The following is a 27737-nucleotide window of genomic DNA, read 5'->3' on the forward strand; positions in this document are numbered from 1 at the left end:
CTTGGCTTGTACGTCCTGGCGGAAATCCGTCGCCTTGAGCCACCCTCGTCGTCTAAGGCAAACGCCGTTGCCTAGCTGGCAGAAACCAGTGTCGGCAATGTCCGTTGCCACCGTAATGGCGTGGTCCGACGCCACTTCGCCTTCTTGCAAGATCTTCAGGGCCTCGGCCCACTTGTCATCCGGTAGGAAGTCCAACAGGGGGGCGATCTTGACCCTTAACTCCCTGAGGCACGGCGAGGACTGTCTTCCTCTTGGTCTCATGCCGTTGGTAAAGGAAACCTTCCTCCTTCTCTTCGGGGCAGAGCTGAAAAAGCTCGGATGCCCTTGCGATCATTGCATGGAAAGATCCGTTCTCGTCGGGCGGGGAGGCCCGGGCTGGCGATGGGAGTTCCGTCCCGTCACTGCCGTAGTCGTCGGTACCCGTCGTGGCCGTGTCCGTTCCCGTGTCATCCCCAGGGATGGGGGACGTGGGTAAAGGCTGAGCAGGCCGTGAGGGCTGAAAAGGCGGGGCTGGATGGATCTGTCTTCTCTTGTTCGGGGGGCTTCCCGCCGGGCCTGGGTCCGGCTCCGGCTCCTCCGTCGAGCCTGGTTCCAGATCCTCCGTCAGTGGTGAGGGCAATCTCGTCCTTATCTCCGAATATAAGGACTGTATTGCCAACAAAATGGCCGCCGAGTTATCCTGCGGCTCCGGAAGCGACGGGTGACTAGGACCCTCGCCGGTGCCGCCGTCACTCTCGTCGTCACCTTAGTCGGGATCCCTCCCGTGGGGACCAGCCTCTTCGACGCCCTCGCCGAGGCCCTCTAAGACTTCTACCAGCTCCTCCTCGGATGTGGTGTCCGTGTCCACAATGGCCACCGCCCACCCCCCTCTTTTTCCACTGGGGTCTTCACGGGGGTCTTTTCGATGGGTCTGAAAGAGGCTTCTCTCCACAGAGGCAGGGAGACTGGGCCCCGAGGTCGCCTCCACTGGTGTAGCCTCCACAGGCTGCGCCAGGGCCACCGCGACTTCCTCGATAGATGCCTTGGCCGGGTGAATCAAGGCCTTCACCACCTTGGGCGTGCTTGAGGCCTTCACCTTGGGGGGAGGGTTACCGCCTCGCTCCCCATCGGCTGAATCCTTCGAGATTGACCGGGGCCTCTCCAGAAGCTTACCCAGGTTCTCCGATTTCCTCTTCCCCGAACCAAAGCACTGGCTCGTGGTTGATGGTGCCGGGGAAGACCGAAGAGCCCGACCGTTCGGCGCTCCCAGTGCCCGTGGACTCACGGTGCTTTGCCTTCTGTTGGGCCCCCGTCGCTGGGGCGCCCTCACAGGACTTAGAAGACCGCTCGGACTTCTTCTCACCTGACAGGCTCTTTCCATCCAGCCAGTTGGAGAGACGAAGGCGTCGGTCCTTGATGGTCCGTTCCGACATGTTCCTGCAAAACGCACAGTCCTTCTCCACGTGCGTTTTGTCCTCATGAAGGCAGTAGAGACATTTCGAGTGCTCGTCCTCCTTGAACACATTCTGCAGCTGGCATCCAGGGCAAACCCTGAACAGCTTTCCGGGCGTCGAGCTTCCTTTCTCCTGGGCCATGTTCGGCTAGGCCGCAGAAACTTCTGGAATCCTCCAAGAAGCGTAACTCGACGGAATCTTCACCCTTGAGGGGCGTAGAAAGATCCGAATGGATCCATGTTAATTGGATGTAGAGACGGTGGAGCTTGAGGCTCTATTTGACCGAAAAATCTGAATTACCAGGTTACTCACCGTAGTGACCACCTTACTCTTAGTCCAAAGTCCCCTTTCCTCCATACTTATGGGACATCTCTCCGTCCTGTGGGACGGGACCGGAGCACTTTGTAAAAAGCATCAACATTTTTTTCAAAAATTTGTCCCGCCTCGCTTTCCTGCGCGGGGCCCGGCACGCGGCCGTAACCCCGCCCACCTTGGCTCTGCCCCGCGCATCGCCCATCAGTCCTTTTCTATCGCAGGGTCCAAGACCCATTAGCAATAACAGAGGAACCTTATTAGAGGGGACGGCGGACGGGAGTATGGAGGAAAGGGGACTAAGGACTAGGAGTAAGGTGGTCACTACGGTGAGTAACCTGGTAATACTCCTAAATCCCGTCCCCTTTCCTCCATACTTATGGATTCCCAAGCACTCCTTACAGGAACTATGTGTGGATGGAAATACCCCTTACTGAAACAGGTTCTTCAGCACAGCCTGGCCGAACTGAGCATCGGCCCTAGAGCTCATATTGAGGCAGTAATGCTTGCAGATGGGGAGGCCCAGGTAGCCGCTCTAGTGATGGACTCCCAGGGAACATATTTCTGAAAAGCAACCGCAGCTGCCTTGCCTCGCACATGATGCGCATGAATACCCTTAGGTGGTTTCAGCTTTTGGACGGTGAAGGATTCCGTGATACAGGCAGCAATCCATCTGGAAATGGATGCCTTAGACACTGGCCTGCCCTGGGGTTTACAGAAGGTCACAAACAGTTGGGAAGAGCTCTGAAGTTCGGCAGTCCTGTCCAGGTAGAATTTAAGAGCTCTTCAGACATCCAGGCAGTGTACAACCCTTTCCGCCTCCGAGGCAGGGTTCGGAAAAAAGACCGGAAGGGAAATCGACTGATTCAGATGGAATTCGGTCACTACCTTTAATAGGAAAGCTGGGTTCGTCCGAAGGACTACCTTGTCCTTGTGAAAAACCAAGAAAGGATGCTCCACCGACAATGCCTGGAGCTCACTCACTCTCCTCGCTGACGTAACGGCGACCAGAAAGGACACTTTCCAGGACACGTACTTGAGGTCAACCGTAGCCATTGGCTCGAAAGGTTTATGGCACAGCGCCGTCAGGACTAGGTTTAAGACCCAGGGCGGGTGCAGAGTACGAACCGGAGGGTAGATGCGTGTCAAACCAGCAAAATGTCTCTTCACCACCAGGTTAGTTAACGAATAAGAACACCGGTCTGTAGAGAGGTAGGTGGAAATCGCCAAGAGATAAGTCCTGCAGGACAAGACATGAACCCCTGACTCTGCTAGGTAGGAGACAAAGGACAGCACCGTGTCAATCGTCGCCACCCTAGGGTCCAATTCTTTCTTCAAACACCAATGACAGAACCTGAGCCATTTACTCTTGTATTGGGATCTGGACGAGGGTTTCCTGGCTGCCTGGATAATGCACATGTTATCCGCAGACAAACCCAAAGGCTCTAGCGCTGTGAACTCAGGCACCATGCCGCCAAGTTGAGCGATTGTGGGGAGGGGTGCCACATCTGCTGTTCCCCTTGGTGAAGAAGATCGGGAGTTACTGGTAACCTGATCGGCGGACACCCCGACAGGTGTTGAAGTTCTGAGAACCAAAACCTGGCCGGCCACCAGAGAGCTATCAGTAGAAGAGAACAGTTGACATAACTTTTCAACTTCCAAATTGCTCGATGAACCAGAGGAAGAGGCGGGAAGGTGTAAGCTCTCATGTTGTGCCATGGGATCTCGAGGGCGTCCCCCAGAGAGGAGGCTCCCAGCCCCCCTCTGGAGGCGTACTGAGGAAGCTTCTTGTTCATCGCCGTGGCGAAGAGGTCCACCTCCGGTGTGCCCCAACGCGAGAAAATCCACAATAGGATCTCCGCCTTCACCTCCCACTCGTAGCTGACCACTGTCCGCCGGCTGAGGGCATCCGCGGTGACATTCAGCCGGCCCGGGATATGCACTGCAAGCTGCCAGATCCCATGAAGAATGGCCCACTCCCAAATCTGAATGGCCAGATCCACGAGAAGGGGAGACTTCGTTCCCCCCGCTTGTTTATGTAGTACATTGACACCACATTGTCCGTTCTTATGCGGACCACCTGGTTGACAATGAGGTCTGAACGCCTTGAGCGCCAGAAAAATCGCCAGAAGCTCCAATTGATTTATGTGCAGGAGCTTGTCCTGAGGTGACCAGAGGTCCGAGACCTGAAGAAGATCTAACGTCGCACCCCACCCGAAAAGGGAAGAGTCTGTGGTGATCGTCACCCTGGGGCTTGGGTCCTGGAATCCGACGCCCACTGACAGGTTGCTGAGAGAAGACCACCAGTCCAGGTCCACTCATGGAATCCGGAAACATTACCTGTTTGGAATCCCTGTCCACAGCCTGACGCCAGGAACTCCGAAGAGCCATCTGGGTCCACCTCATTTTGAGACGAGCAAGAGGAAGAACCAGCACACACGAGGCCATGAGGCCCAGAAGCCTCTGGAACCACCAGGCCGACATGCTCTCCGACTCCGTAAACATCTGACATGTGGCCAACAGATCCGCCATTCTGTCCCCGGTCAGATACACACGGCAGTCTATCTTGTCCAACGAAAACCCAGGAAAGTCAGGTCCTGTGAACCGTCAGAGGATTTCCGCCAGTTCACCGACAGCCCAAGATGGAACAGGAGCTGAAGGAGAGACTGGAGGTTGCCCGCTGCTGCCAATGGGCAAGGGCTGCGTAGAAGCCAGTCGTCCAAATAGGGATACACATGGATATCCTGGAGACGAAGATGGGCCGCGATCACCGACATTTTCGTGAAGACACGCAGCGCCAAACTGAGGCCAAAAGGAAGTACCCGAAACTGGAAGTGCTCCTCTCCCAGAGAGAAACAGAGATATCTCCTGTGTGGGTTCCAAATCAGGATATGCATGTACGCATCCTGAAGGTCCACCACGCTGAGCCAATCGCCGCCTGCAAAGAGGAGCGAATTTGGTCGGGCGTGATCATCTTGAATTTCTCTTGGCGTAGGGAAAGATTGAACTGGGAAATGTCTAGGATGGTGCGCAGGCCAGACTGGTTGGGTTTGGGCACCGTAAACAGCTGGGAGTAGAAGCCCTTCCCCCTCGCTCCCCAAGGGGAACGGGTTCCACAGCTCTGAGGAGCAGAAGTTTCTGAACCTCGGCCTTGAGGGAGGGTGAGCCAGACAGATGAAAGGGAGGGTTGAGGGGTGGGGTAGGGGGTAAAGGTAAGCGGAAGCCCGCTCGAGCGACTGACAAGACCCATCTGTCTTCTGTGATGGTCTGCCACGCCTCCCAATGAGACGCAATGCGTCCTCCCAACAGGGTCTCGTGCGAGCACGGAAAACCCTCATTTGTCAGGTTTATCGGTGGTGGTGCCACCTGAACCTGAAGAGGAGGCTGAGGAGCGGGAGAAATACTGCATACGCTGTTGTCTATAGCAGTTATTCCCTGCAGGAGTATCCACTCTGCGATTTTTGCGGTCGAGGAAGCCCTAAAACCAGAGGAAGGTCGACCTTGCGACAACGGCCTTTGAGTCTTGAAAGGGAGGTTTAACCAGAACAAAGATTTAGAGTGCTGTCTTTGGTTTTGGTGAGCTCTACGTCAGTAGAAGAGTGGAAAAGCTCCTTATCAAATGGAAGGTCCAGGACCTTGTCTTGCACCTCCTTCGAGAACTTAGTGGCATGCAGCCATGCTTGCCGCGAGGTATCAACCCCTAACATCAGACCCCTAGCCGAGGTGTCTACGTGATGAGCCGCAGTCTCCAGGAGATCCTGGGCCAAGAACCTGGCATCGGAAAGGCCTCCTCTGAAATCCTTCAGCTTCTCGACTGGGATATGCTCCTCAAACTCCAACAAACCTCTCCACATTCGCATGTTAGCTCCCGCCAAAATCAATTCTGCATTGGCCTGCCTGAGCTGCAAGGCCGAATTGGCAAAGATGTTCCTCCCTAGGGAGTCCAGGAGCTTGACCTCCTTCCCCAAGACCCGAGATGCCGTCGCGGAGGAGGAAGCTGCAGGTCTGGATTGCAACGTGGCCGCAGCCACCACTGTGGAGGAGGGAGGCTGACAAGACGACAAGGCCACTTCTTCCGAGGAATGTAGCCTGTACCTCACGTCAATCTTTTTATTGACAAAATGTCCCGAGTGTGGCTGTTCCCAAACTCTTCGGACCTCGGCCAGAACGTCCTTCTGCAAGAACAGGCCGGTACGCTCCAAAGGAGACAAGGTGAACGCCCCAGAAAGCACGCCCTCCTGCGGAGCAGGTGCCTCGGGCACCGGAACATCTAAGAAGCTCATCATGTCCAGTACCTGATCATGGAAAGCTCTGGTAGAGCGGGGCAGGTCCTCGTTGTCCTGATCGCCTTGAGGGTCATCTGACAGGTCCAGCTCCTGCTGAGCCGAGTCAGGCACTGCCTTGTCCACTGGGGACAATGGCGGCACAGGCGGAAGTGCAGGGGGAGGCACCACGTGCAAGGGAGGCGCCGGCGGAACCACCAACGGGACGGTTGGAGCCGGAGGCGCGGGTGGACATATCTCCTTGAAAAGCCCTTTGAAATATTCCCTCATGGGGTCGGTGCGCATAAGCGCTTGAAACTTACCGAAAAAGGCGTCCTCAGGAGATTGTTTCGGAACCTGAGGAGGCCTCTCATGAGGTGGATAAATCCAGGGACGAAACGGGGACGGGTGCCACGCCGGCCCCTCTGCCGACATATCCACATAAATCAAGGGAGTCGCCCCCGCGGGCAATGAAACATTGTGCGGAAGAGGCATCCAGGCGTTCCAATCAAAAAATGGCCGGTAAGGATGTGCACAAGGGACCTTAGGTTCACCCGAAGGACTGAACCCTACACCACGGGCCGATGGTGTAGTTGTAGGGGTAGTACCTAAAATGGCGCCGTGGTTGTGGCGGGAACGGGCACCATTTTGTCCTCATCTGAGGGGAACTGCGGCACGTGAGGAAGTGAGACAGGGGTCCCCGTCGATGGATCAGGGGTATTAATTTTAGCCTTAACATAAGGAACCTCGGCAGAGCCGGTACTATGAGGCCTGGAATGTTTCTGAGACATACCAACCGCCAACTAAGCCTTCGAAGGAAGAGCCTCGGCACTGCCGGTAAAAGAAGAAACATTCTTCTTTGCCCTCTCAACAGATCTGGTGTCACCACAAGAGCGGGAACGGTGCGCTGTCACCGACAGGGCCTTGCCTGGCCCCTCAGAACTGTTGGTAGCCTTAGCCTCTGTACGAGGAATCTCGGACCTACGCCCGGTAGAAGCCTTATCGGCAAGGGCCTCAAACATGCGTTCGGTAACCTCAAGCCCAGCCAAGACCTCAGGGCGTATCCCGGTTTTGTTTTTGAGGGAAGCCGAAAGAACGGCCTCAGAGCAAGCTCTGGTACCCCACGACTCAGTAGAGCTGGGTCTACACACAGCCCCCACAGGAGGGGCCTCGGAGTGTACTCTGGTGAACACAGGCCTCGGTGAACCCTCGGAGAAAACTCTGGTGGAATGATTAGGCCCGACAGGCACCTCAGGGCGAACCCCGGCCGGGGTGCTCTGAAAATCAAAGAACTTACCGGGCGTTTTTTCTTCTCGTCGATGAATGCCTGAAAATGCGATGGAGGAGTCCGACCGAACACCTCCTCCCACCACTCCAACCGACGTTGAAGAACCCGGACCGAAAGGGAGTCACAGTAAAAAGAGGACTCCAAAAGGTGCTCCGGACCCAAACACTCTAAACAAAGAGGATGGGGATCCGCCCTTGCGAAGCGACGGTGACACGATGAACAGTCTGGAAAATCTAGTTTAAAAGACATAGACAGACTAGTAAACGAACGCTAGCGAGAGCCGGAGAGGGAAAAACGGAAGAAAAACTTCTGAGGATGCAAGTGCATCCGGCCCCGATCGTGCAGAGAAAAGGACTGATGGGCGATGCGCGGGGCGGAGCCAAGGTGGGCAGGGTTACGGCCGCGTGCCGGGCCCCGCGCAGGAAAGAGGAGGGACACATTTTTGAAAACAATTTGGATGCTTTTTACAAAGTGCTCCGGTCCCGTCCCACAGGACGGAGAGATGTCCCATAAGTATGGAGGAAAGGGGATGGGACGTAGGATTCTCTTTGAAAAAGCACGAAAACGCAGAAAAAACTCGAGAGCTAAACACGAGGACTCCCAACACTTGAGCGTGCGGTAAAAATCTGAAGATGGCTGCCAGAGGCGGCGCTTAGGGAGAGGGCAGTCATTGGCTGGGGGCAGTATGACCCAGAGACCAGTGATTGGTTACTACTGAGAAAGACAGATCAGAAACGAAACTGATACTGATTTTTTCTTTACCGAGGATTCCCAGCCGGCCTGACAACGGGGAATATTCATGAGCATGTGAATCCATGCCAGACCCCATGCTGGAGAAATTACAGATATTCACCATATTCTTGAAAACTGGGTATCATTGTAACCTGGGTTGGATCGCCGTCCTTAGATCCAAAACAGGAATTTCAATCAAAGCTCAAATTAACAAGGATCCTTTTTGTAGTCCGGTTTTGACCATAAAGTTCTTAATTAAAACGTCTTTCAACTGGTTTTAAGTAACAGTTCAACTTGACTACATGTCTCCACTTCTAGCACAATATTCAGCATACATTATTCTGCCTGAGAAACAAGACACTTTCACAACTCATCAATATCCACAACAAAGTTCTGTCAGGATGACTTCACAACAAATAACACTTTTGTGGGTCCTCCACTTCTTCTTACAACCTTCAACCACAATGTAGTACTTCAATAATGTCTTCCTGGTTCACTATATTGCCAGGACTACCACTATAAAGTGCCTATCCTGGGATACTCACCATCCAGGATAAAAAGCTTCTACTACTACCACCAGAACACTCCAGGAGGGCCTTTCTCCTGCCACTTTGTTTTCCCAAATGTACTTTAGTTAACAGCTGACAACCTTTCTTTCTTACAACGGTTTTTATTTGGCTTAGGCAATGCTTGATGGAAACTTGCTCAATTATTGCATCTTCCCAATTCTGGTTACAAAAATTACAAACTTCTGGAAACCATGGACTCTGGTTGTTTAGCCAACATGGGTTATGTGCTTTATGAATGATTGCCCCCTCTTTACTTTGGTAATGATGGTTTTAGTCAACTGTATTCAGTATTGCCCTTTCTTTATTTTGGCACAGGTGTTGGCTTTCATAGTAATGCTGGTGAGCTTTTCCTTCATGCCTCTTTACAAAGTTCTTATCTCGCCAATAAGGTTTCTTTTTTTATCAGTTTGGTATTCGAAATAATTATTCTTGTTCAGCGCTCACGTACAGAGCGTGCCTGGGCTACCTACTGATGGTAAACTCACTGGTTCTCTCATACACATCTGTGCGACCCACTGTTCATCCCCGTTCATCCTCGTTCTGCGTCATCTGCCTCCGTCTGCACTGCAGACTGCTTCTTGGCTCCTGTGGCCCACAGCGAACAGGAAAGGAGCTTTCCTTGCTCAAAGCGTCAGCCGGTGCTCGCCTGCCACCGTGACACCACAGGCCCACAAGAGAGCCTCTCTAGGGGGAAAGTCAGTCACAATGCTGCTTCCCGCTGCACAAACAATGCAATTCAGGTTTTGAACCCTGGAGACCCTCTCAGGACCGACAGCTGGCTTCCACTGCAGCTGGTGGGGTCTGCAACTCAAACCTGCTGTTCTAAGGCCTGCACATGAGGGGGTCATATATATTCAACGATCCCGCTCAGATGAGCACCATTAAAAGCACTAGACGGCACACTGCAGTTTAGTGCCTCTCAGTCCCTCTTCTTCGTCTCAGTAATGAGGGCATTGTGGGACTTGAAGTCCCCAATGTTTCTATTACCAGTCAATTCACAATTATGAACTTCGGCTTTGTTGGATTTATATTGCTAAGTGGCTACATTGTTCGAAAAGGGTTTTAGATGATATATTGGTTGATGCCGATTCAAGGAAGAATTATATTCACCAGACGTCAAAGTATTAATGTTCTGATACCGAGATATATCATTTCTCTGGTCATCACAAGAGTTTTCCCTACTCTCATTGCGGGTATCTATGGGAAGGGACATTTCGACTGACAACAAGCTATTAAATATTCTGATATCAAAGAAATCTCCATTTCTGAAGAGGACAAATACTGAGTCTCTCCCAATGGAATACTCTTGCTCCCTTGGGGGCAGGGGGAGGCTTTCTCATCCCAGATGATCCACCCAGCTAATACCATCCACAGGGGCTAGGACCGGGAAGTGTCAGCCCTCCCAGGGCCACCTGGGAGGAGATTTTAGGCAGGGATTTTGTGAGGATTACGCAGAGTTCATCACACATGTTTACACAGTACAAAATCATTTCACTCCCAACTTTTAAAAATAGCGAGTAAAATACTCCCAAACTCCAAATCCTATGTGGAGCACTGATTGAGGCTCCTCAAAATTGTGAGGCAGAACATACAATGGAGCAGAGCAAGTTGGTGCTAAAAATACTGGCTTCCGTAGTGCCAAGGTAAGCAATGGTGCAGTGGAAGTGATGTACCACTACTCTGGCTTTGCTGCCCACCCTACCTTGGCAAAAACACTTAGCCGTGCAGGCGATGGATTTGTGCTCCCTGAGCTGTCTTTGTGAGGAACAGTGGAGACTGGTGGACCAAAAATCAAAAGCCCTGTCGAAATATCTAATGTAGTGCAGGTCAAAAGTTTTAAAACTTCTCCAGTGTGGAGAAGGAGGTAGGTCTCTCACTTATCTTAACTAGCTGCAATGCACAGTCATCAGACTCTGAATGTGGTCTTGACCTTTGGTTCCATTTCCTCGAGGACGAGCAATTGCGAGAATGGTTTCTCATCTTTTTCTGCTTTTCTCTCTCTTCAGCGAGGAGGTTTCATTCGGGCACTACTGTTTTTGTGTTTGTCATGGAACTGGAAGTCTTCAGGGGCTCCGAAGTGGAAACTTTACTGAAAGCAAAAAATGGCTTCACCACTTGCTCTCCGACCACCTTCAGGTGCCTTGACCGGCAGGACCCAGATTACTCAGTGTTGTGGTCCTTACCCAAGCACAAGATACGTGCAGTGTGGATTGGTTATTGACATTGAGCGGTGACACACCTTACAGGCCTTAATAACCGATTTACAAATTACTTTTAGGAAATGCATTCCTCCAGTGACTACATAAAGGAGGAAGATGCCATCAGGAAACTTCATGTATATACATGGGTGATTTCACTTCTGGCACCAAGGAGCCATGATGGAGCAAACCTTTAAGGCACACAGCGTCTCCAGGTGGCCGTTGAAAACATTTTGAGACTAGACTGTCTAAATGGGATTTCAGAACATTAGGAATCTCGGAGTGTAATGCATCCATTCAAATTAAAGTTACATGCAAGTGTCTTCACCATCTACTTCATGTCCTTCAGTATCTACATTTAACTGTTCTATGTCATTGTGAGCATCTGTGGTGAAGGGGCATCTTCATGAACTTAAGCAGCACTCATGTGTCCAACATATATAACCATCCTTATTTAGCCCATCCATCCTGTAGTGCAGTAATGAGACTCCTTCAAATCTGGACCATTCAGGACTTCCTGACCTAAATGCCCTGAACACGACCCAACTGATATCAAAACCCACTCACATAGCAGGTCACAACCATGACACTTTATTCAGCTCTACCAACTTCATCTCCACTCTGCCCCCCCATTCCACTCATTTGGACTGATCACTCTGTCATCTTCTCCCTCATGACCCCCACCCCTTCCCCATCCGTCTCACCAACCACATCCCTTCCTCCTGAGTACCTCTTGCGAACAAAGTCATCCTAAACCCTGACCTGGTGAATACCTTCTATTTTCTCTCCCAAACCTCACTCTCCAAGGAGGACCGCACCCTCTAATGCCCTCATCCCTCTCATCCCGCCCAGGTCTGTTCCTCACAAACTAGGCACTACTCTCAAGTGATTCACTGCCTCCCTCAAATAACTCAAAACCATATCATGCACCGCTGGAGGGCACATGGCGAGCCACCCAACACCCCAGAAAAGAGTCCTCTATGCCAGACAACTCAGGGCCTGCATAACAGAAATTGGGAAAGCCTAAAGATCTTTCTAATGAAACCGAATAGCAAACTCCCACAACCCTAGCTGGGAAATCCACAGGATCATCGCAGAATCCAAGGCTCCACTCTGCTCTACCCGCCCCCCCTTCCCTCCCACTTCCAAGCACACTGTAACGTGTTGCCAGACCACTTTTCCAACATTGCCATTGAAAGACACCATACTATCAGCACCAAATTAGCAATATTCACGACCCCCTCGTTGTTGTCTCCATCTCCCGACACTCACCCACTCTACCCACACAGCAGCACCTCTCTTCCTTTTCTGCGATTTCCACCCAGAATTCCTGAACTACTATACAGTAGCTACCCCCATGGGTCCTGTGGAGACCCAACCCCCCTCTTTCCTAAAGAACATTCTATCCTCACCCTCAGTGCTCCAGATAAGACTTTGAGTGGGAGTATTATCTCCCGATTTTTTTAATGTTGGGAGTAAATTGATTTTTAGGTAGTAAAAATGTAAGTCCATTTCCCAATGGGAGTACTTTACAAGCCAGTAAAAGTATGTTACAACTGGAATGTTGTAATAATTATTCCTTTGCACCTAGTTATTCATACACATTAAAAAGATAAATGTTTACTCAAACCGGTCAGTAATAATAATAGTTTCTTCCTGGGGTACTACGTGCACCACTGGTCCAAACATATCCATGGAGCTGTGTGGGTAGAAGAAGCGGCACAAGAACCTACGTGTTTGTTTCCCATTTTGTTGGGAGTATTTTTACTCCCCATTTTAATTTTTGGGAGTATTTGCCTATTTTCAGGGAGTCAAAGTGGCCGATGCACCCCTTATCTGTACGGCTGCAAAATCTTTGCTGGCAGCATTGCTAGATCGATAATTAACCCGTTTCTGACATCAGGCATCTTCCCTGCAGCTTTCAAAACCTCTCGCGTCAAGCCCCTACTTAAAATGCCCTCCCTAAACCACCTCCTTCCATTCAACTACCACCGAATCACAAACACAGGCTTCATCGCCAAAGTCAGACCACATGGCATAGACCCAGCTGCGCCTCGTCACAGAATACAATTGCCTACTCGACCCTGCCCAGTCAGGAATCAGATTCCCTCAGAGGACCGGAATCTTCCCTCGTCTCCATATGGGTTGACATGAACAGCAGACTCAGAAGGCTGGGCTGCACTCATCCTGCTTGACCTTTCGGCTGCCTTTTGCACCATTGACCACTCCATCCTCAGGAGCAGACTACTCTCTAGGCATCTGGGACCTCGCTCCAAGATGGATCGCCTCCTTCCTCGCCAACCGCTCACAAATCACACTTCTCCCACCTTCCTGTTCCCTCTCCTCTTCAACCTCTACCTAAGCCCCCTGGCTGCACTCATCCGCTCATGTGACCTAACCTGCTACTACGCTAATATGACGACACTCAAATCACCCTCAAGATTCTGAAAAATCCAGCCTCCTCCAACCCTGACATCTCCCCTCCTGCCTCTCAGAAATTGACAGCTGTAGGACTGCTAACCACCTCCTAATTTTGGTAAAACTGAAATCCTGATCTGCGGCAAAACTCCACTCTTCCACCAATACACCCCCTGGCCACCCTTCCTAGGACTCTGACACGCAATATCGAGCTCAGTAAAGAACCAGGGATGCACCTTGGACTCTGATCTAACACTCTCACCACATCAACGCTGTACCCAGATCATGTCATTTTCATTTCTGCACCCTCAGACGAATCTTCCCTTATCTCTCCTAGACTCACAGCAATGCTGGCTATCATTCTCTTCGTCTAAGACTATCCCAAATTCTCTCTATCTGGGTGCCCCTACCTACCAGCTCAGAAAGCTCCAACAGAACCAAAACTTTGCAGCTAGGCACCTGCGTGTCCGTTCACACACATCACTGCTGCCCACAGGGTGCTTCAGTGGCTTTCAATCAGCAGACAGGCTAATTGCAAGGTCATGCGCATTACACACCAGGCCCTCCACAAGACGGGGCTTAAATTCCTCCAACACAAGCTTAGACACTCCCAACTGATCACAACCCATAGGTCTAGCTCTGTGCTCCTCCTTTTGATGCCCCCTTTCAATTCCACTAGATTTGGAGGATCCTTATTCTCCATCCAAGCTCCCAGACTCTGGAACTCCCTTCAACCCAGCATCTGCCACAAAGATCACCTCTCCTCCAGGAAGGCCCTCAAAACCTGGCCCTTCCCTCCAGCAACCTGGCAAACCTTTCCCATTTCGTGCTCATCTTCATGACACTAAGTGGTCGAAGTGAGCAGGAGTGGTGCCCATCTACTTTTTTTAATTAAGTTTTACTGTTCCTATACTTTTATTTTTTTTAAAAAAGAAACTGTTCCGGAATGGTTTCGTTTTGAAATAAAAGTGAAGGAAGAAGTTGAAACTTGCACTTTCAGTGCAGTGAACTACACATTCCCTTAAACAGCAGGCGCATGTGTTTGGGGGTTTGTATTGTGCGGGGAAGGTGTGCGGTGATGGGGTTTGTGGGGAGCGGGGGCTAGCCAGTAGGGAACATAGTTCTACTACTACTTTTCGCACACTTGGACCACTGATGACACAGACACCATGAATCGGTTTGTCTGCCCAGTATATCCTCGAACACAAGATAAAGTATAATCTTGGAGCAGACAGGACGAACCGATTCCACAGGCACTTCTAGGCAAAATGACAACTGATGCTCAAGATACAAGGTACGTAGTCACGCACGACTATGGTGGAAACTAGCCGCAGGCATGGCCGCCCAGCCACACGCGTTCACATCCATATAGCAGACTAAAACTTTATGCACAACATCTCTGCCATAAGAATGCAGCTAAGCCCCAAAATTTGGTTTAGCTGGACACATAACGAGTCTCTTGTGCACTCTCCTGACCACCTCTCAGCACCCATCCACATGCCTGACCATACTGGGTAGCTTACCATCAATTTTTCAATTTAGCCATAGGCACACACGCACATTTCAATCTTTCTGACAATCTACCCATACCTTGGACTTCGATCCCCCAAAAGCGTTCCCAACACAAGCACATGGAGGCCATAGTAATGGAGTAAAGGCGCTTTACAAATGACAAACTGCTTACTAGTACTACTAAATCTAGCGTGATCCTAGATGGTTTGCTTTCAAAAGGCATTTAGCATACCCTTTAAAGCAAGCAAAAACTAGTCTAAGAATTTGACAACCCCCCCTCTGAGCTTCATGGATACTTAATTGTGCGGAAGAACCAGATGTATATGAAGTGTTCTTATTATTCCAAGTTGAAAACCCAGTCACAAGGTAAAGTCTGTGTCTCTCGATTCAATGATCAGGTAAACTTGAGCACAGCTAGAGTTGCTTTTGTCTCTTCGGCGGGCAGTCCTGAATATATGCATTGCCACAACTGATCATCGATGTATCTTCCAGAGTCCTGCAGCGACGTGGTTACTTGAATAAGTTTACCATCAAATATTTGGGCTTTCTGCAGTTTGCATTGGGGAGCTTTTAGATCCGATACAGTCCCAGTAGGAAGTTAAAATCTGAGCTGGTAAAAATGGCTCTGAATCTTTGTGGGATTATGGTCAGATTCTTATTTCATATGTGTACCTAAAGAAACACGTTTCATGAGACCAATGACAGTTATGCCTTCATGGAAATCCTAATTGTTTGTAAAGAGCTTATACACAAGTGAAGTGCTTCAAAGCTCTTCAAGGAGGGAAGGGAACAAGGGAATACAGTAGTAATTCTTAGGCCTTGAAATTTCGGAATGATGGTAATATTGTAACCCAGATGCTTTCGTACCGACATCCCCACATGGACTATTAAAGTGGAACTGTCATTAAAAAATCAAATTCCATCCCTACACGCACAAAAAATTTGAGGAACTCTGGGATAGCATTTTTGCTTCCATCGTGATCGAATACCTGGGCTCCAGGGATTGCATTGTAATCCTCCATCTTTTCAGGCATTTGATTCTACTTGACAACCTAAAACCCGTCTGCACCCGCATGTCTAACCATACTGTGCTCATGAATTTACCTTATTCCCAGTGCCAGAGCAGCAGATCCCGAGTGCCAATGCTGCTCCATACCGCACATGTGGGTTGTAGCTCTCGGACAGCAGCGAGACCACACTTGGACACTGCTCCGGGGTTCTGAGGAAAGAGAAGAACACGGCAGATAAATATTTATCCTATGAAAGATCAAGGGATTTTATTTTGGCTTCACACATGATTAGATTACAAAGAACTGCATACAAAATATACACACTCCCTTTACAACACGACCAGACTCTGAGGAAACCTTCATTCTGGATCACTTCATACCATCCCAAACGACCCAGACACACACTACACTCCCCTCACTCATTATTTCAACATGAAATGTATTGCATCCAATTATCCACCAGTAGATCTATTTGAAGAGCGTTATGCTAGTGTTTTTCTAGGACAGAATAACTGGTGAAATAAGCATCCGAACATAATAGTGGTGGTCACAATGTTCCATATGCTGATCATTCTCTCGCTCGCCGCCTCACACGGTTTCTTTCTATGTTGGCAATGCACATTTTCTAGCAGCTCCAGCAATTGCGGACAGCTGTGTGACCGGTGGGAAGAAACAAATATCCCTGCAGAGCTTGGGGGTTGCAAAAGCAGTGATTGAAACTATTATTTAACTGTACTGCCATTATAAACTAGCTCCTATTCAAATTTTACAATTTCTTTTTATTTTTTATTTTATACACCTATAAAGCGCCGAAAGCCAGCAGTCAGCAAGGCGCATGACATAACATATAACAAACAGACAATGCCACAATCTGACCTAATCTATATGAACAGACCAAAATCAATGTTAATTTCTAATGATCACTTCCATTTAAGTCATAATAACAATGTTACACTTCCCTTACTGAGCAAAGCACATTATCAAAACCTAAAGAACCATATACATTATGAGAGGTTATCGCTCCAAGATAAATAGTCTGGTACAGCCCCTATTATATGCTTTTTAAAATCCCCTATGATGACAGAGATGAGGACAAACAGCACCAGTGAGGGTTCCAGCCTCCTTCACATAAAATCAGGGGACATGGTGGGATATAAAGGTTGCATGCTGAAATGAAGTATGTAATGCACACTGGGCTTTGTAACGTTGACCCATGCATACTGATTTCGACTATCTCAGGATTAGGATGCAAGGATGAAATTGCTCCAACATCAGCAACTTCTACTTTCTTTGCTGCCTCTCTGTTTATTTGTTGATTTCTTTAAACGTCTTAAGTCCGTATGTGTAAGCACTCCTGCAGAGGCAATATCACCTCGAAAATACTATAGTGGGAGGCACAATTCAGCTGCAAGTGCCAACAGCAGTCTGTGGCTATGTGATGTCAGAACATGCTTTTTATACAAGTGATCGCTTTTTCGTTTAAAAATGTAGCAGGCAATCTTCTCTACTGAATCGTGTAAGTATGTATTGTTTTATTATTTGGACTTCTTTTCAGATCTTGACAGCGTGTCCTTCCTGGTTTTTGGCATTGCACCTTGTACAATAAAAATGCATCTCGAATGTTGTAATCCACCAATTTGACTGCATGACCCTTTGCAGATTTGGATTCCCGCTTCTGAGAATTTCTCCTCTAAAAGCGAAGCTTGCCTTTTTTGCCTGGCATTTTTATATATTGTCAGGTTCGCTTATGAGCCCCGGTTCCTTCACTGAAAAGTCAAACAGATGACAGTAGAGCACTTGGTGGCTGGGGACATTTTCGGGGGTCTGGCCCTCCCAGAGAGAACACACATCAATGAAAGGTATATTGGATCTTGTACCCATGTTTTAAAAAGTTGTGCCAATCATTTCTACCCAATGCCCAATTTGGGTGGGAGGCTTGGTATCTGCTTAATAGGACTATTCATATTTCTATGTATAACTGTTGATTCGCAGCTACATTACTAAAATTGTGAGATCCTGGGCAAATCACCTTCGCTCCCAGTTCCTCAAGCCAGTTACGTGTCGAAGTTGGGAGTGCATAAAACAGTGACCACATTAGGATGTGCTATATGAAAAGTAGGCAAGCATTGACAAAGCCACTCGTTTGGGCTTTGGTATAGGCATTGCAAAATGGGTCCAAGAGGAATGAGGCAAAGAGGGAAAGTGAGGGAAAGACGTTTGAAGAAGGAGAGAAAGAGAGGTAGTGGTTGTGGAGAGAGTGGATCTTTCACTGCCGCTATCTGCAGATATTTGGTTGGGGGAGAAGGGAGATGCGTTGCACTAGGATGGACAAAAATTATCACAAACTTTCTACGCAGCGTTTCAGGATATCCACAAAAACTCATATGTCACAAATGGGATGCAGTAAAAACTATTTGCAAATAGTAAAGTCAAAGTTACAAATGGACACTGTAAAAAAATAAAAATACATTTAAAAAAAAAAGGAGTGCAGAGGCTGGTTACTGGAGGGGTGGAATATCGCAAGTTGTCCCATGTCAGAGTAGCTCATGCTAGTAAACCTCCAATTGATGTTTAAGGAACTATTTTTACTGTATCAAGTAAAAGCATCTTGGTTTTAATAAGAGAATTCACCTGATTAAATAAAATCACCCCATGACTTATCTTGATAGCAATTCAGGAGATGCTCAGACACCCATCTGCGAGTTACTGGATTCCTCAGAAACCATGTTGAAGTAGTGACCTGGAACGTCTATCAGGAAACCCTTTATTCAAGTGACAAAAGCAAGCAAATTGAGGTTCCTCCATCCACAAACTGAAAGAAGAGTTTGCACATTTCCTGTTGGTGAAGCCGCACTGCCACAGGGCCAATACAAAAAGTAGTAAGGGGCCCTCACAAAATGTTTGGTCCTGGATCTCACCAAATCCTGCAACAGCCCTGCACAGGGGGACAAGTGTTGTTGGACAATCTTCCCTATCAGGATTACGATGGCTATGCACATGCTCAGTTCTCAAATACACAGACATCTTAAGAGAGTTATATATGTAGGATATAATCCAATAGGACTGGGATTAATCACTAGGATAAAAAGGAATTAAACTACATTTGTTTTGCTGGCTGGCTTAAGTAAAAACAAATGGAAAGAAAATGAGATCTGAATGTGTGCTTATCTTTCCTAACGCACTTTAAGGCGTGCAGTTGAGCAAAGGGCAGTTCCATGTAAACAACCTACAGGTTTATCAAGTATAGCATGCACAGCCTTATCAAGTATAGCATGCACAGCCTTATCAAGTATAGCATGCACAGCCTTATCAAGGCGCTGGCTTGTGTATGGAGTAACTTCGATGCATGTCTGGTATTATATAAAAGCCATAATTCAATGACAACAGTTCAATGCATCGACTGAAAATGCACCTTAGTGCAAGCCGTGAACACACGTTCATTGTTATTTCAGAGGCCATGCTTCCAAAGGCAAGGGCGTATGCATGCACCTAGTGAAGAAGCAGCACCAACGGAATGGAGGGTCTACTCAGGTGGGAATGTGTGCAGGAAATCCGAGCCCTATCTAGCTGGTGTAGACAAATCCAAGATAACTTTTAATTGGGGGACCTTTGGCAACATAATGGTGCTTCATAGATGGTAAGATAGCTCAGATGGTTAAGAGCTAGCGGCTGAGATCGGAGTAATCTGCATTTCACAAATTTGAATCTCGGCAAGCCCAACTCAGCCCATTAACCTTTCGAGATCATTCAAAGAGAACCACCTTCGCTTGGGAAAAATTGTATATCATTTATTTTTATTAAAGTGTTTTATTGGTTAAATATAACCTTGAACACATTTAAAACATTCATAATTACAATAAAAGGAAAACATCAAGATTAAAAGAGTTTAAAAGGTTCATAGAGGAAATGGGCAGTACATCATCATTACATGTGCAGTGCATTGCCCTCAAGTGTACTAAAATATTTCACATGTAAATATTGATTTCAATTTTTTCAAAAAATTTCCTGCCACATAGCGAATGGTCAAATTCATGTCCAGGTTGTCACCAGCATAAATATGACCCCAGAATTGAACAGTATGAAACCTTTTAAAGCATTTTTTATAGACATCCATTAGAATTGCACAATTCGTTACTAGGTGCCTTGGGGTTTCAGTATCCCTTTCTATGGAGGAGCAAGTGGCAGCGGTATGTAAATCCGGCCACTTTAAGATCTGCATTCTCCGTAAGGTTCTTCCTTTCATCCCGGCAGCCTGCCGGGCACCAGTGGTTGCCGCTTTATTTTTAAGCATGCTGTTCTACTGCAATTCCCTTTATCTGGCCCAGCCCCGCTATTTGATCAAGCAACTTCAGCTATTGCAGAACGCGGCAGCCAGAGCAATCCTACACCCTCCCTTTGGAACACATATGTCTCCTTTACTTCGGAAATTGCACTGGCTTCCAGTGGCAGACAGGATCTCTCAAGTCTTTGTGTATTGTACGCCGGGCTTACTATGAGAGTGGTGCGGAATATTTGCAAACTAAGTTTTCATGCTATGTACCTACTCGAGCCTTGCGCTCTCAATCAGCTCTTCTGGTAGCAGCATCCCGTTACCAGCGTGCTAGTACTGGAGGACGTGCCTTTTCTGCGGCTACCGCGAAAGCCTGGATTGACCTTCCTTTGCTTTCCGCAGCACTGCTGATCACCTTCTGTTCCGTCATCCACCGAGATGCCTTAGGGTGTACGTGCGCTCTCCAAGTTCGGTTAACATAATATCCATGCCACTATCGGCAACATCGCTCCTCAAGTGGACAATGCTGCCATTAACCTATTTTTGACAAAGTTGTTAATTGGTTAAATCTAAGACACATAATAAATCACCTTACTTTTGAGTTTTGCAGTTTAATATAGTTGCAAGGAGTGTCAATTCGGAAGTGTTGCACCGAGTAAGACAAATAGGTTGTGAGATTATGTAATTTAGAAAACCTATTATTGCGATCCCATATCGCTGCCTTTTTCTTTAATTTCTCTTTCCTTTAGAGTGGGGTTATCATGGGCAGTAATAGTACATCCTATTTCTTTTAGTTAGGCACGAATATCATCAACCCAAGGCTTTAATTACAAATTGTTTCAACAGGGACAGCGTGAGGTAGGCCTAGAGCTTTGCGCCAAAGCTTGCCTTCTAGTTTACTAAGCCAGTTCACTTCTTTGGCTGTAAACACTTCTTCCCCATACAGTATACATGGTGTGATACAAATCCTACATGGATGTAATAATCCTTCAATAGACTAACCACCATTTCTATAAATAAATGATCGAACTGTTTGAAATTTAGTCATGATCTTATTCGTAACAGATTCAGTAAGTGATTCCATACTCATATTATTGGTAATCTGTATGCGCAGATATATGTAACTGGGTACTTCTTGTAGTGATACATTTTGAATAGTCCAATTAAATTTCTTAAGGATTTTCCTATTTTATTTTTAAATGTCATGATTTTTGTTTTATTTAAATTGATTAAACCATTAGTGTCTGAAAATTGATGTGAGGCTATGTTGTAGACCTATGGCAGTTTGATCCACAACAACGTTATCATCTGCATAAGATAGCCAGGATATCGGTTGCTGCTCCAGATGAGGTGGATGATTTACACATTTCTCAAAAACATTGTCTAAGTCAGCAATCTAAATATTAAAAAGAACTGGTGCTAAAGTACATCCTTGTTTCAGTCCATAATTAACCTGTATACGACTGTATACATCTTGGTTAATTCTTATTTGTGGCTGCCAATTAGATAGAAAGCTTTTATGAAGTACAGTATTTGGGGATGCAATGCTCAATCTTCAATTTCTTTTCCATAACTTCAATCGATTCGCTGTATCGAACGCTTTGGTAAAATCAATAAAACAGATAAAAAGTGATTTGGTCTTAAAGCACAGAGTTGCCCGAATAAAATACATCAGCGTCCAAAGGTTAGTTATGGTACCGAAATCTTTCCTAAAACCCATTTGCTGATTTTTTAAAATATTTTCCTTTAGCCACTCATTAACATATCTCAATAGTAATAGTGAGAACATCTTTGCACTCAAATCAATCATTGCTAAAAGATGATCATTTTCAGGAGAAGCATGCAGACCCTTTTTATAAACTGCTAACAAAATCAACTGGGACCAGTTTTCCGGTAGATGGACAGTTTTTACAATTTCTTGAAATATAATGAACAAGATACGGGCCCATATTCTAGGCTCCTTCTTAAATAGGGAATGTGCGAGTCTATCTGGGCCAGGAGCCCTGGAAGCTTTAAGCTTCAAAATAACGCTTTCAATATCATTTTGAGTAAATACAAAGAAGCTTTTTTCAGACGTCCTGATAGTTGTTAGTAATGATAGGCATATTGTCTCTATAGTACAGGTTCAAGGTGTTTGTCTCCCACCTATCAATGGGTATTGGATTAATCTTGCATTTACCAAGCAAGGGCACATTATACTTATAATATATGTGCCATAATGTACATGAATCATTGGCCTGCAGGGCCTTAGACATAGTCTGTCAGTGGATTGACAACATGGAACCTTTATGAATTGTCATCCAATTTTTAAACTTGGTTTTCAGTTTCTTAATGATATCTTGTTGTTTAGATGGTTCTTTAAAATATTTATTGGTCCATTTAATATCATATTGTAACACTTTTCTTTTTTGTACCACAGCCGAATCATACATCTTATATACTGATCATTGCCTTTAAATGTTATTTTTTTGCTTTGAAATTAGATGAAATAACCATAATGTGATTGGACGATGTACTATATTGTTTTAAATCAATGCAATTTGGTGAGTCTTCATTGAGTAAGAGATTCAAAATGGAATCGTTAAATTTCTTTAAGTTATTATCAGTCCATTTTATTCTATTACCAGCATTATTGGTAGAGTATACACCTTCTAGTTGTTCCAACTTTCTGGCAAAGTATTATTCAAGACAATCTCAATAACCACATGATCACTGAGATTATTGAGGATAAGAATACATTTTTTAGAGTTAGCAGACCCTAATTCATTTGTTAATGCCAGAGCAATCTATGAATATTGGCGTACCATTTGTCCACGTATAATTATTTAAGTTCTCCTCACCAATTGTGAACTGCAGTGATCCAGGTTGTGCTATCAGGTTGTGCCATCTTCCATTAATTCTTCCTCATCACAACTAACAGACCACATATCATATTCATTTTTCTCTAAATAATAATTGAACATTTCATTCTTCTCACATACTAATATCCTGTGAAAATGGGTGTCCAGTCAAAGTTTCGAATACATAGTTTCGAAATGCAATACGTTCGAAACAAAAGGATAAACAAAAAAAAAGTGTTTTTAATGTAATTATTTTTGGGTTTCGTATAGGAAAAATTAATGTTTTTTCCCCAAAAAACAGGGGTTTGGGGGGGACCCCCCACCCCCAAAAAAAAGTACATTTGAATTTCTTTTTCCAATCCTTTTGTTTCGAAAGTATTGCATTTCGAAACTATGTATTCGAAACTTTCACTAGAAACCGTGAAAATGTAGGTTGCCAATAAGGTAGTATTGGCTACTACCATATTTCATTACTCAGACCTCGATCAGTTGTTCAACATATGTAAGAATGTCAGTTTTAGCATTTCCAGGTAAATTATATACATTAATAAATACTATAAACTCAGTAATTTCATTTATCTTTCCCACATAGATTGCTTGCACAAATTGCCATTGGAAATGGCTTAGAAAATTCTGTTGCCTTTAAACAAGAGGCAACTCCTGTAATTAACCCTCTTGAAGGTCTACCAATAACATTTCTTGCAACAGAATGTTTAAAAATCAAATAGCCATCTAGGTAAAAATCCTTGAGCATCCAAACTTCTTGTAAAAGAAAAATATCCAAAGACATTATGAAATTTAAACCCATCGGGTTATCCAATTGTATATTAATGTTCACTGTACATTACTTTGGTAAAAAGCCTATATAAATAGAAAATCATTTGCAGCAATAATATGGTTGATCATCCCAGTTTCTAATCTGCAAATGCCTCCAAACGTTTACTCCAAAACGAGTAGTTAAGCTCTCCTGCTATGTAATGAACAAGCCTTTTGGTTCTTTTTTAAAGACAGAGGATACTAAGTATCTTTTTACATGGACTGAGGGCACAGACATTGACTTTGGCACAAGGGCGAATTAAGCAAAGGAAGCAAAACATTTTCCGAGGAGCAGCCTTAAAGATAAAGTGCGCATCGGCCACTTATACTCCCCAAATATAGGCAACTACTCCCAAAGAATAAATAGGGAGTAAAATACTTGCAATATAAAATAGGAAACAGACACGCAAGACCTTGTGCTCCTGCTTTCACCCACACAGCTCCATGGATAGGTTTGAAGCAGTAGTGCTCATAGTACCATACAAAGAAACTACTATTACTGCCTGCTTGGAAGAAGTAAACATGTATCGGTTCATGTGTATGAATAACTAGGTGCAAAGAAATAATTATTGAATAAACATTTCCGTTTTCCAGTTAAAACATTTTTACTCGCTTATAAAATACTCCCATTGGACTTACATTTTAACTTCCTAAAAAATCATTTTACTCCTTACTTTAAAAAATAGGAAGTAAAATACTCCCACTTCAAAATATTATCTGGATCCCTACTGAGGAGGGATCAGGAAACACTCTTCATCCCAGGCTGCAGAAATGCAACTAGACCCAAACTTTGAGGGGAAGCGTAATGCTTCAAATGGAGGGGGAAGAGCAACCTTCAGAGGTTTTTGTAGGCGAACAAACTTACTTAGCTGGGGCCCTTTCCTGTTTACCCAAAGGATTTGTTAAGGAAACGTGTGTCACATTAGCAGCAAATGCTAGGTTATCTGATATTTGTCCAGCGCCTACTGCTATTGTAATGGCTTTGAATCATTGTGGTGGATGAAGGCCCTTCGGAAGACCGTAGGCTGTGCAAACATTAAATAAAAAGGCATTACATTACATGCTAATAGTAATAGTAATAAGAATGGGCTGACTAGCAGGGATGACTAGCTTAAAACATTATAAAAATCATGCAGCGCAGGTATTCAGGCGCAGAGAGGACTGCTATGCCATTGACCAAGTGACAGATGGGTTACAGTGCAAGAGGGCTAATGGGAATTTTAGTTGATCAACCCCTAAGGCAACTGTCTACAGTTGATGTCTCTGCTATGCTTTACTTGCAGAACAAATGTACACTGAATAACATGCAGTCGCATGCAAATTACATGCACAATTGTCAGATATGTCAGCAACATTCCACTCATTGCCTTGTCTGCATAATCAGGTTATTGCCGTACAAATAATAATAGTAATAATTTGGCACTTATATAGCGCTACGAACCCTCAGGTATCTGAGCGCTGCTTATTATTACCCACGGTGTGTGGTGCTCATTTATCGACCTCGGAAGGATGAAAGGCTGAGTTTGGCCCCGCCGGGATTCGAACCTGCGTTAGCAGGCTCTACACGGATGCCAAAGCGAGCGCTCTTTCTCGCTGTGCCACTTGCCCGGCTTAATGCTTTATATTGGATACCAACTTAATGGCGGTAATACATAGCCATTTATAGAGAAGAATACTGCCTTGTTCGCCATGACATCGCCACTTTCCAAGAATTCCAGTGCTCTAGAGAAAAAGCAATTGCCCCACTCCCCACAACCAAAGTCTGTGAATATCCATTTCTATGCCCGGAGGAGTACAGTGCGCATTCTAGTGAAGTATTATACACTTGTTGGGACCCAGCAATCCCCCTTGTGCCACCACAAGCCTAACACTAAACGACAAGCACAATGACAACAAAAAATCAAAATGCACAATAGGCAGTGTGAGGTATCAGAAATGAAAGCCGGACACAAAGTTGTTATCTTTTTGGTCGAAGACATTTTATGGAACGAACATGGGTTGGCAAAACGCCTCACTGGCCCTATTGTAAAGAGGAACATCCCTACCTAGAAACCAAAAACAATCTGTGTCAGGACGTCAGTAACTGAAAATCGGTCCTTGTGCCCAAAACCTTATATCCTGACCCTCACACTATAAACAAACAAAACGGTGCAATGAAAGGTCTTTAACTTGATGTTTGCAAAGTGTTCAAAACCAAAAGTATAAGAATAACTCCAACTAAAATGTTCTCCAAGGTAAAAGACCCTTAGATCCAGAGCTTGCCCCCCCTCCCCTGGATTCACAAATAGGATGGCAAAAATGTCTCTTTAGTTAATAGTTCTCCTTTGTGTCCTCCCTGGACTCTGGACTCACAAAGTTCTTGTTTAAACAATACGTTATGCAACAGTCTTTCTGTAAAGATTTTTGTATACTACCCTGCCAGGAATCTATATACAATTTCAGCTGCCTAGAGTACTCATCAGCCAGGACTTGTGTTTCACAGTTCTTTGGTTGTACCACAATAGCATATAGCTCTATGGTAACATATCCGCAGCTCAATCTTGGCCTCCACACTGGCACCTCATGCACCTGTATTTGATTGAGGTTTGCCTTTGTACTTTGCCTTGTATGCATTGCAACTTTCTTCTTTGTACTGTGCGCCTTGACTGTATTCAAACAAACTTTGGGTATTTTCTTTGTACTTTGCCTGATCTGCATTCAAATATTCTTCGGTAATTTTCTGCATTAGCAATTTCGTACCGTTTAAACACGTGTTGGCACACTTGTCGGAATGCCCCAGGGTCCACAGCTGCTTTGGGCAGACTCGCCGGTTCCTTCCAACATCTCCAAAACTGCTCGCACCTCTGCAGTGTGGTTCCTTCACCCGCTTTCTAATTTGCAGATGTTCTACCAGCGTCATGTGCGGGCGGCTCCAAGGTCACACAAAGGCTTTTCTCTTCGGCTCGGGTTGGAGAACGCTGCCTATGCATGCAGCTCATATATATAAATAAGGGGTCAGATGATTTCTATCTACTCACACCTCATCACCCAGAAATAGCAGTCCGCTAGATCACCCGGCACACGAAGTCCTGAAAAAAAGGACTGTGTGAGTCATTAACAAACACACACAAAAAAAAGAGGTTTGGCAGAGAGGGGCCTCGCAAGGTACAGCGCTTTGACACCAATTATATGGGTTTTGGATGGGCTGCGGGTGATAGCAGTAGTGGGAACCTGCCAAGTACCCACTAATGAAATGAACTAGGAAAGGAGAGGGCTTGCTCTCACAATGCGCACACAATTGCAATAAAAAAAACACAGATGCTATGTATATTTGTTGGTTTTAATTAACACTGTTGCAGCCCGACACGTGTTTTTCGAGCTTCCTGCTCTTCCACTGAGGCTGCATGTACATAATTGAGAGTATAACCTGTTTTTCACCATATGCTGTGCAACTTAATTTGGCTGTTGTTCGCCAATCCTCCCCTCTTTTGCCCTGGTTCTTAGGCTGGTTCATCTTGGTTTGATTTTCTTTATGTAATATATATGGTTCTGTTTGTACAATTATACTCTCAATTATGTACATGCAGCCTCAGTGGAAGAGCAGGAAGCTCAAAACACGCGTCAGGCTGCAACGGTGTTCATTAAAACCAACTAATATACATAGCATCTGTGCTTTTTATTGCAATTGTGTGCGCAGTGTGAGAGCAAGCCCTCTCCTTTCCTAGTTCATTAACAAACACCTTTTCATCAAATATATTTATTCAAATTAAATTCAAGCATCTAAAACATATGAAAGACCTTGACATAACACAGTGGAAACTCCAACATAGAAACTAAATCTAAAACAGCATAGCAAAAACAGTTATGTATGTAAACAAGACACACAAAATATCACATCACAACATACAACATTCTCAATGTGTCATTAAAATATCAATCTCGACATGTTTCTGTTCATCAAGCCCAATGTAGGGAGAACATTCTTTAGGGGACTATTTGCAAAATTTATAAATTTCTTCATCACTGTGTTGAGAGGGTCGTTTCTAGCACCACCAATGGAAAGAATCAGTGCCTTAAGTGGTAGAACTCTGGCAGGCG

At 45.8% G+C, this 27737-nt stretch overlaps 1 protein-coding gene across 1 annotated transcript in view; it reads right to left on the reverse strand.

The window, feature by feature from the left end:
• Positions 1–27737, reverse strand: part of PSMD1 (proteasome 26S subunit, non-ATPase 1) — a 1063364-nt gene that overhangs the window by 480606 nt on the left and 555021 nt on the right. The window contains exon 17 of the mRNA XM_069617568.1: positions 15829–15943. Coding sequence (XP_069473669.1) covers positions 15829–15943 — 115 coding nt within the window. The remainder of the gene's footprint in view (positions 1–15828; positions 15944–27737) is intronic.

Source organism: Ambystoma mexicanum, chromosome 10 (genome assembly GCF_040938575.1).
Source record: "Ambystoma mexicanum isolate Mex_15411 chromosome 10, UKY_AmexF1_1, whole genome shotgun sequence".
NCBI classification, from domain to species: Eukaryota; Metazoa; Chordata; class Amphibia; order Caudata; family Ambystomatidae; genus Ambystoma; species Ambystoma mexicanum.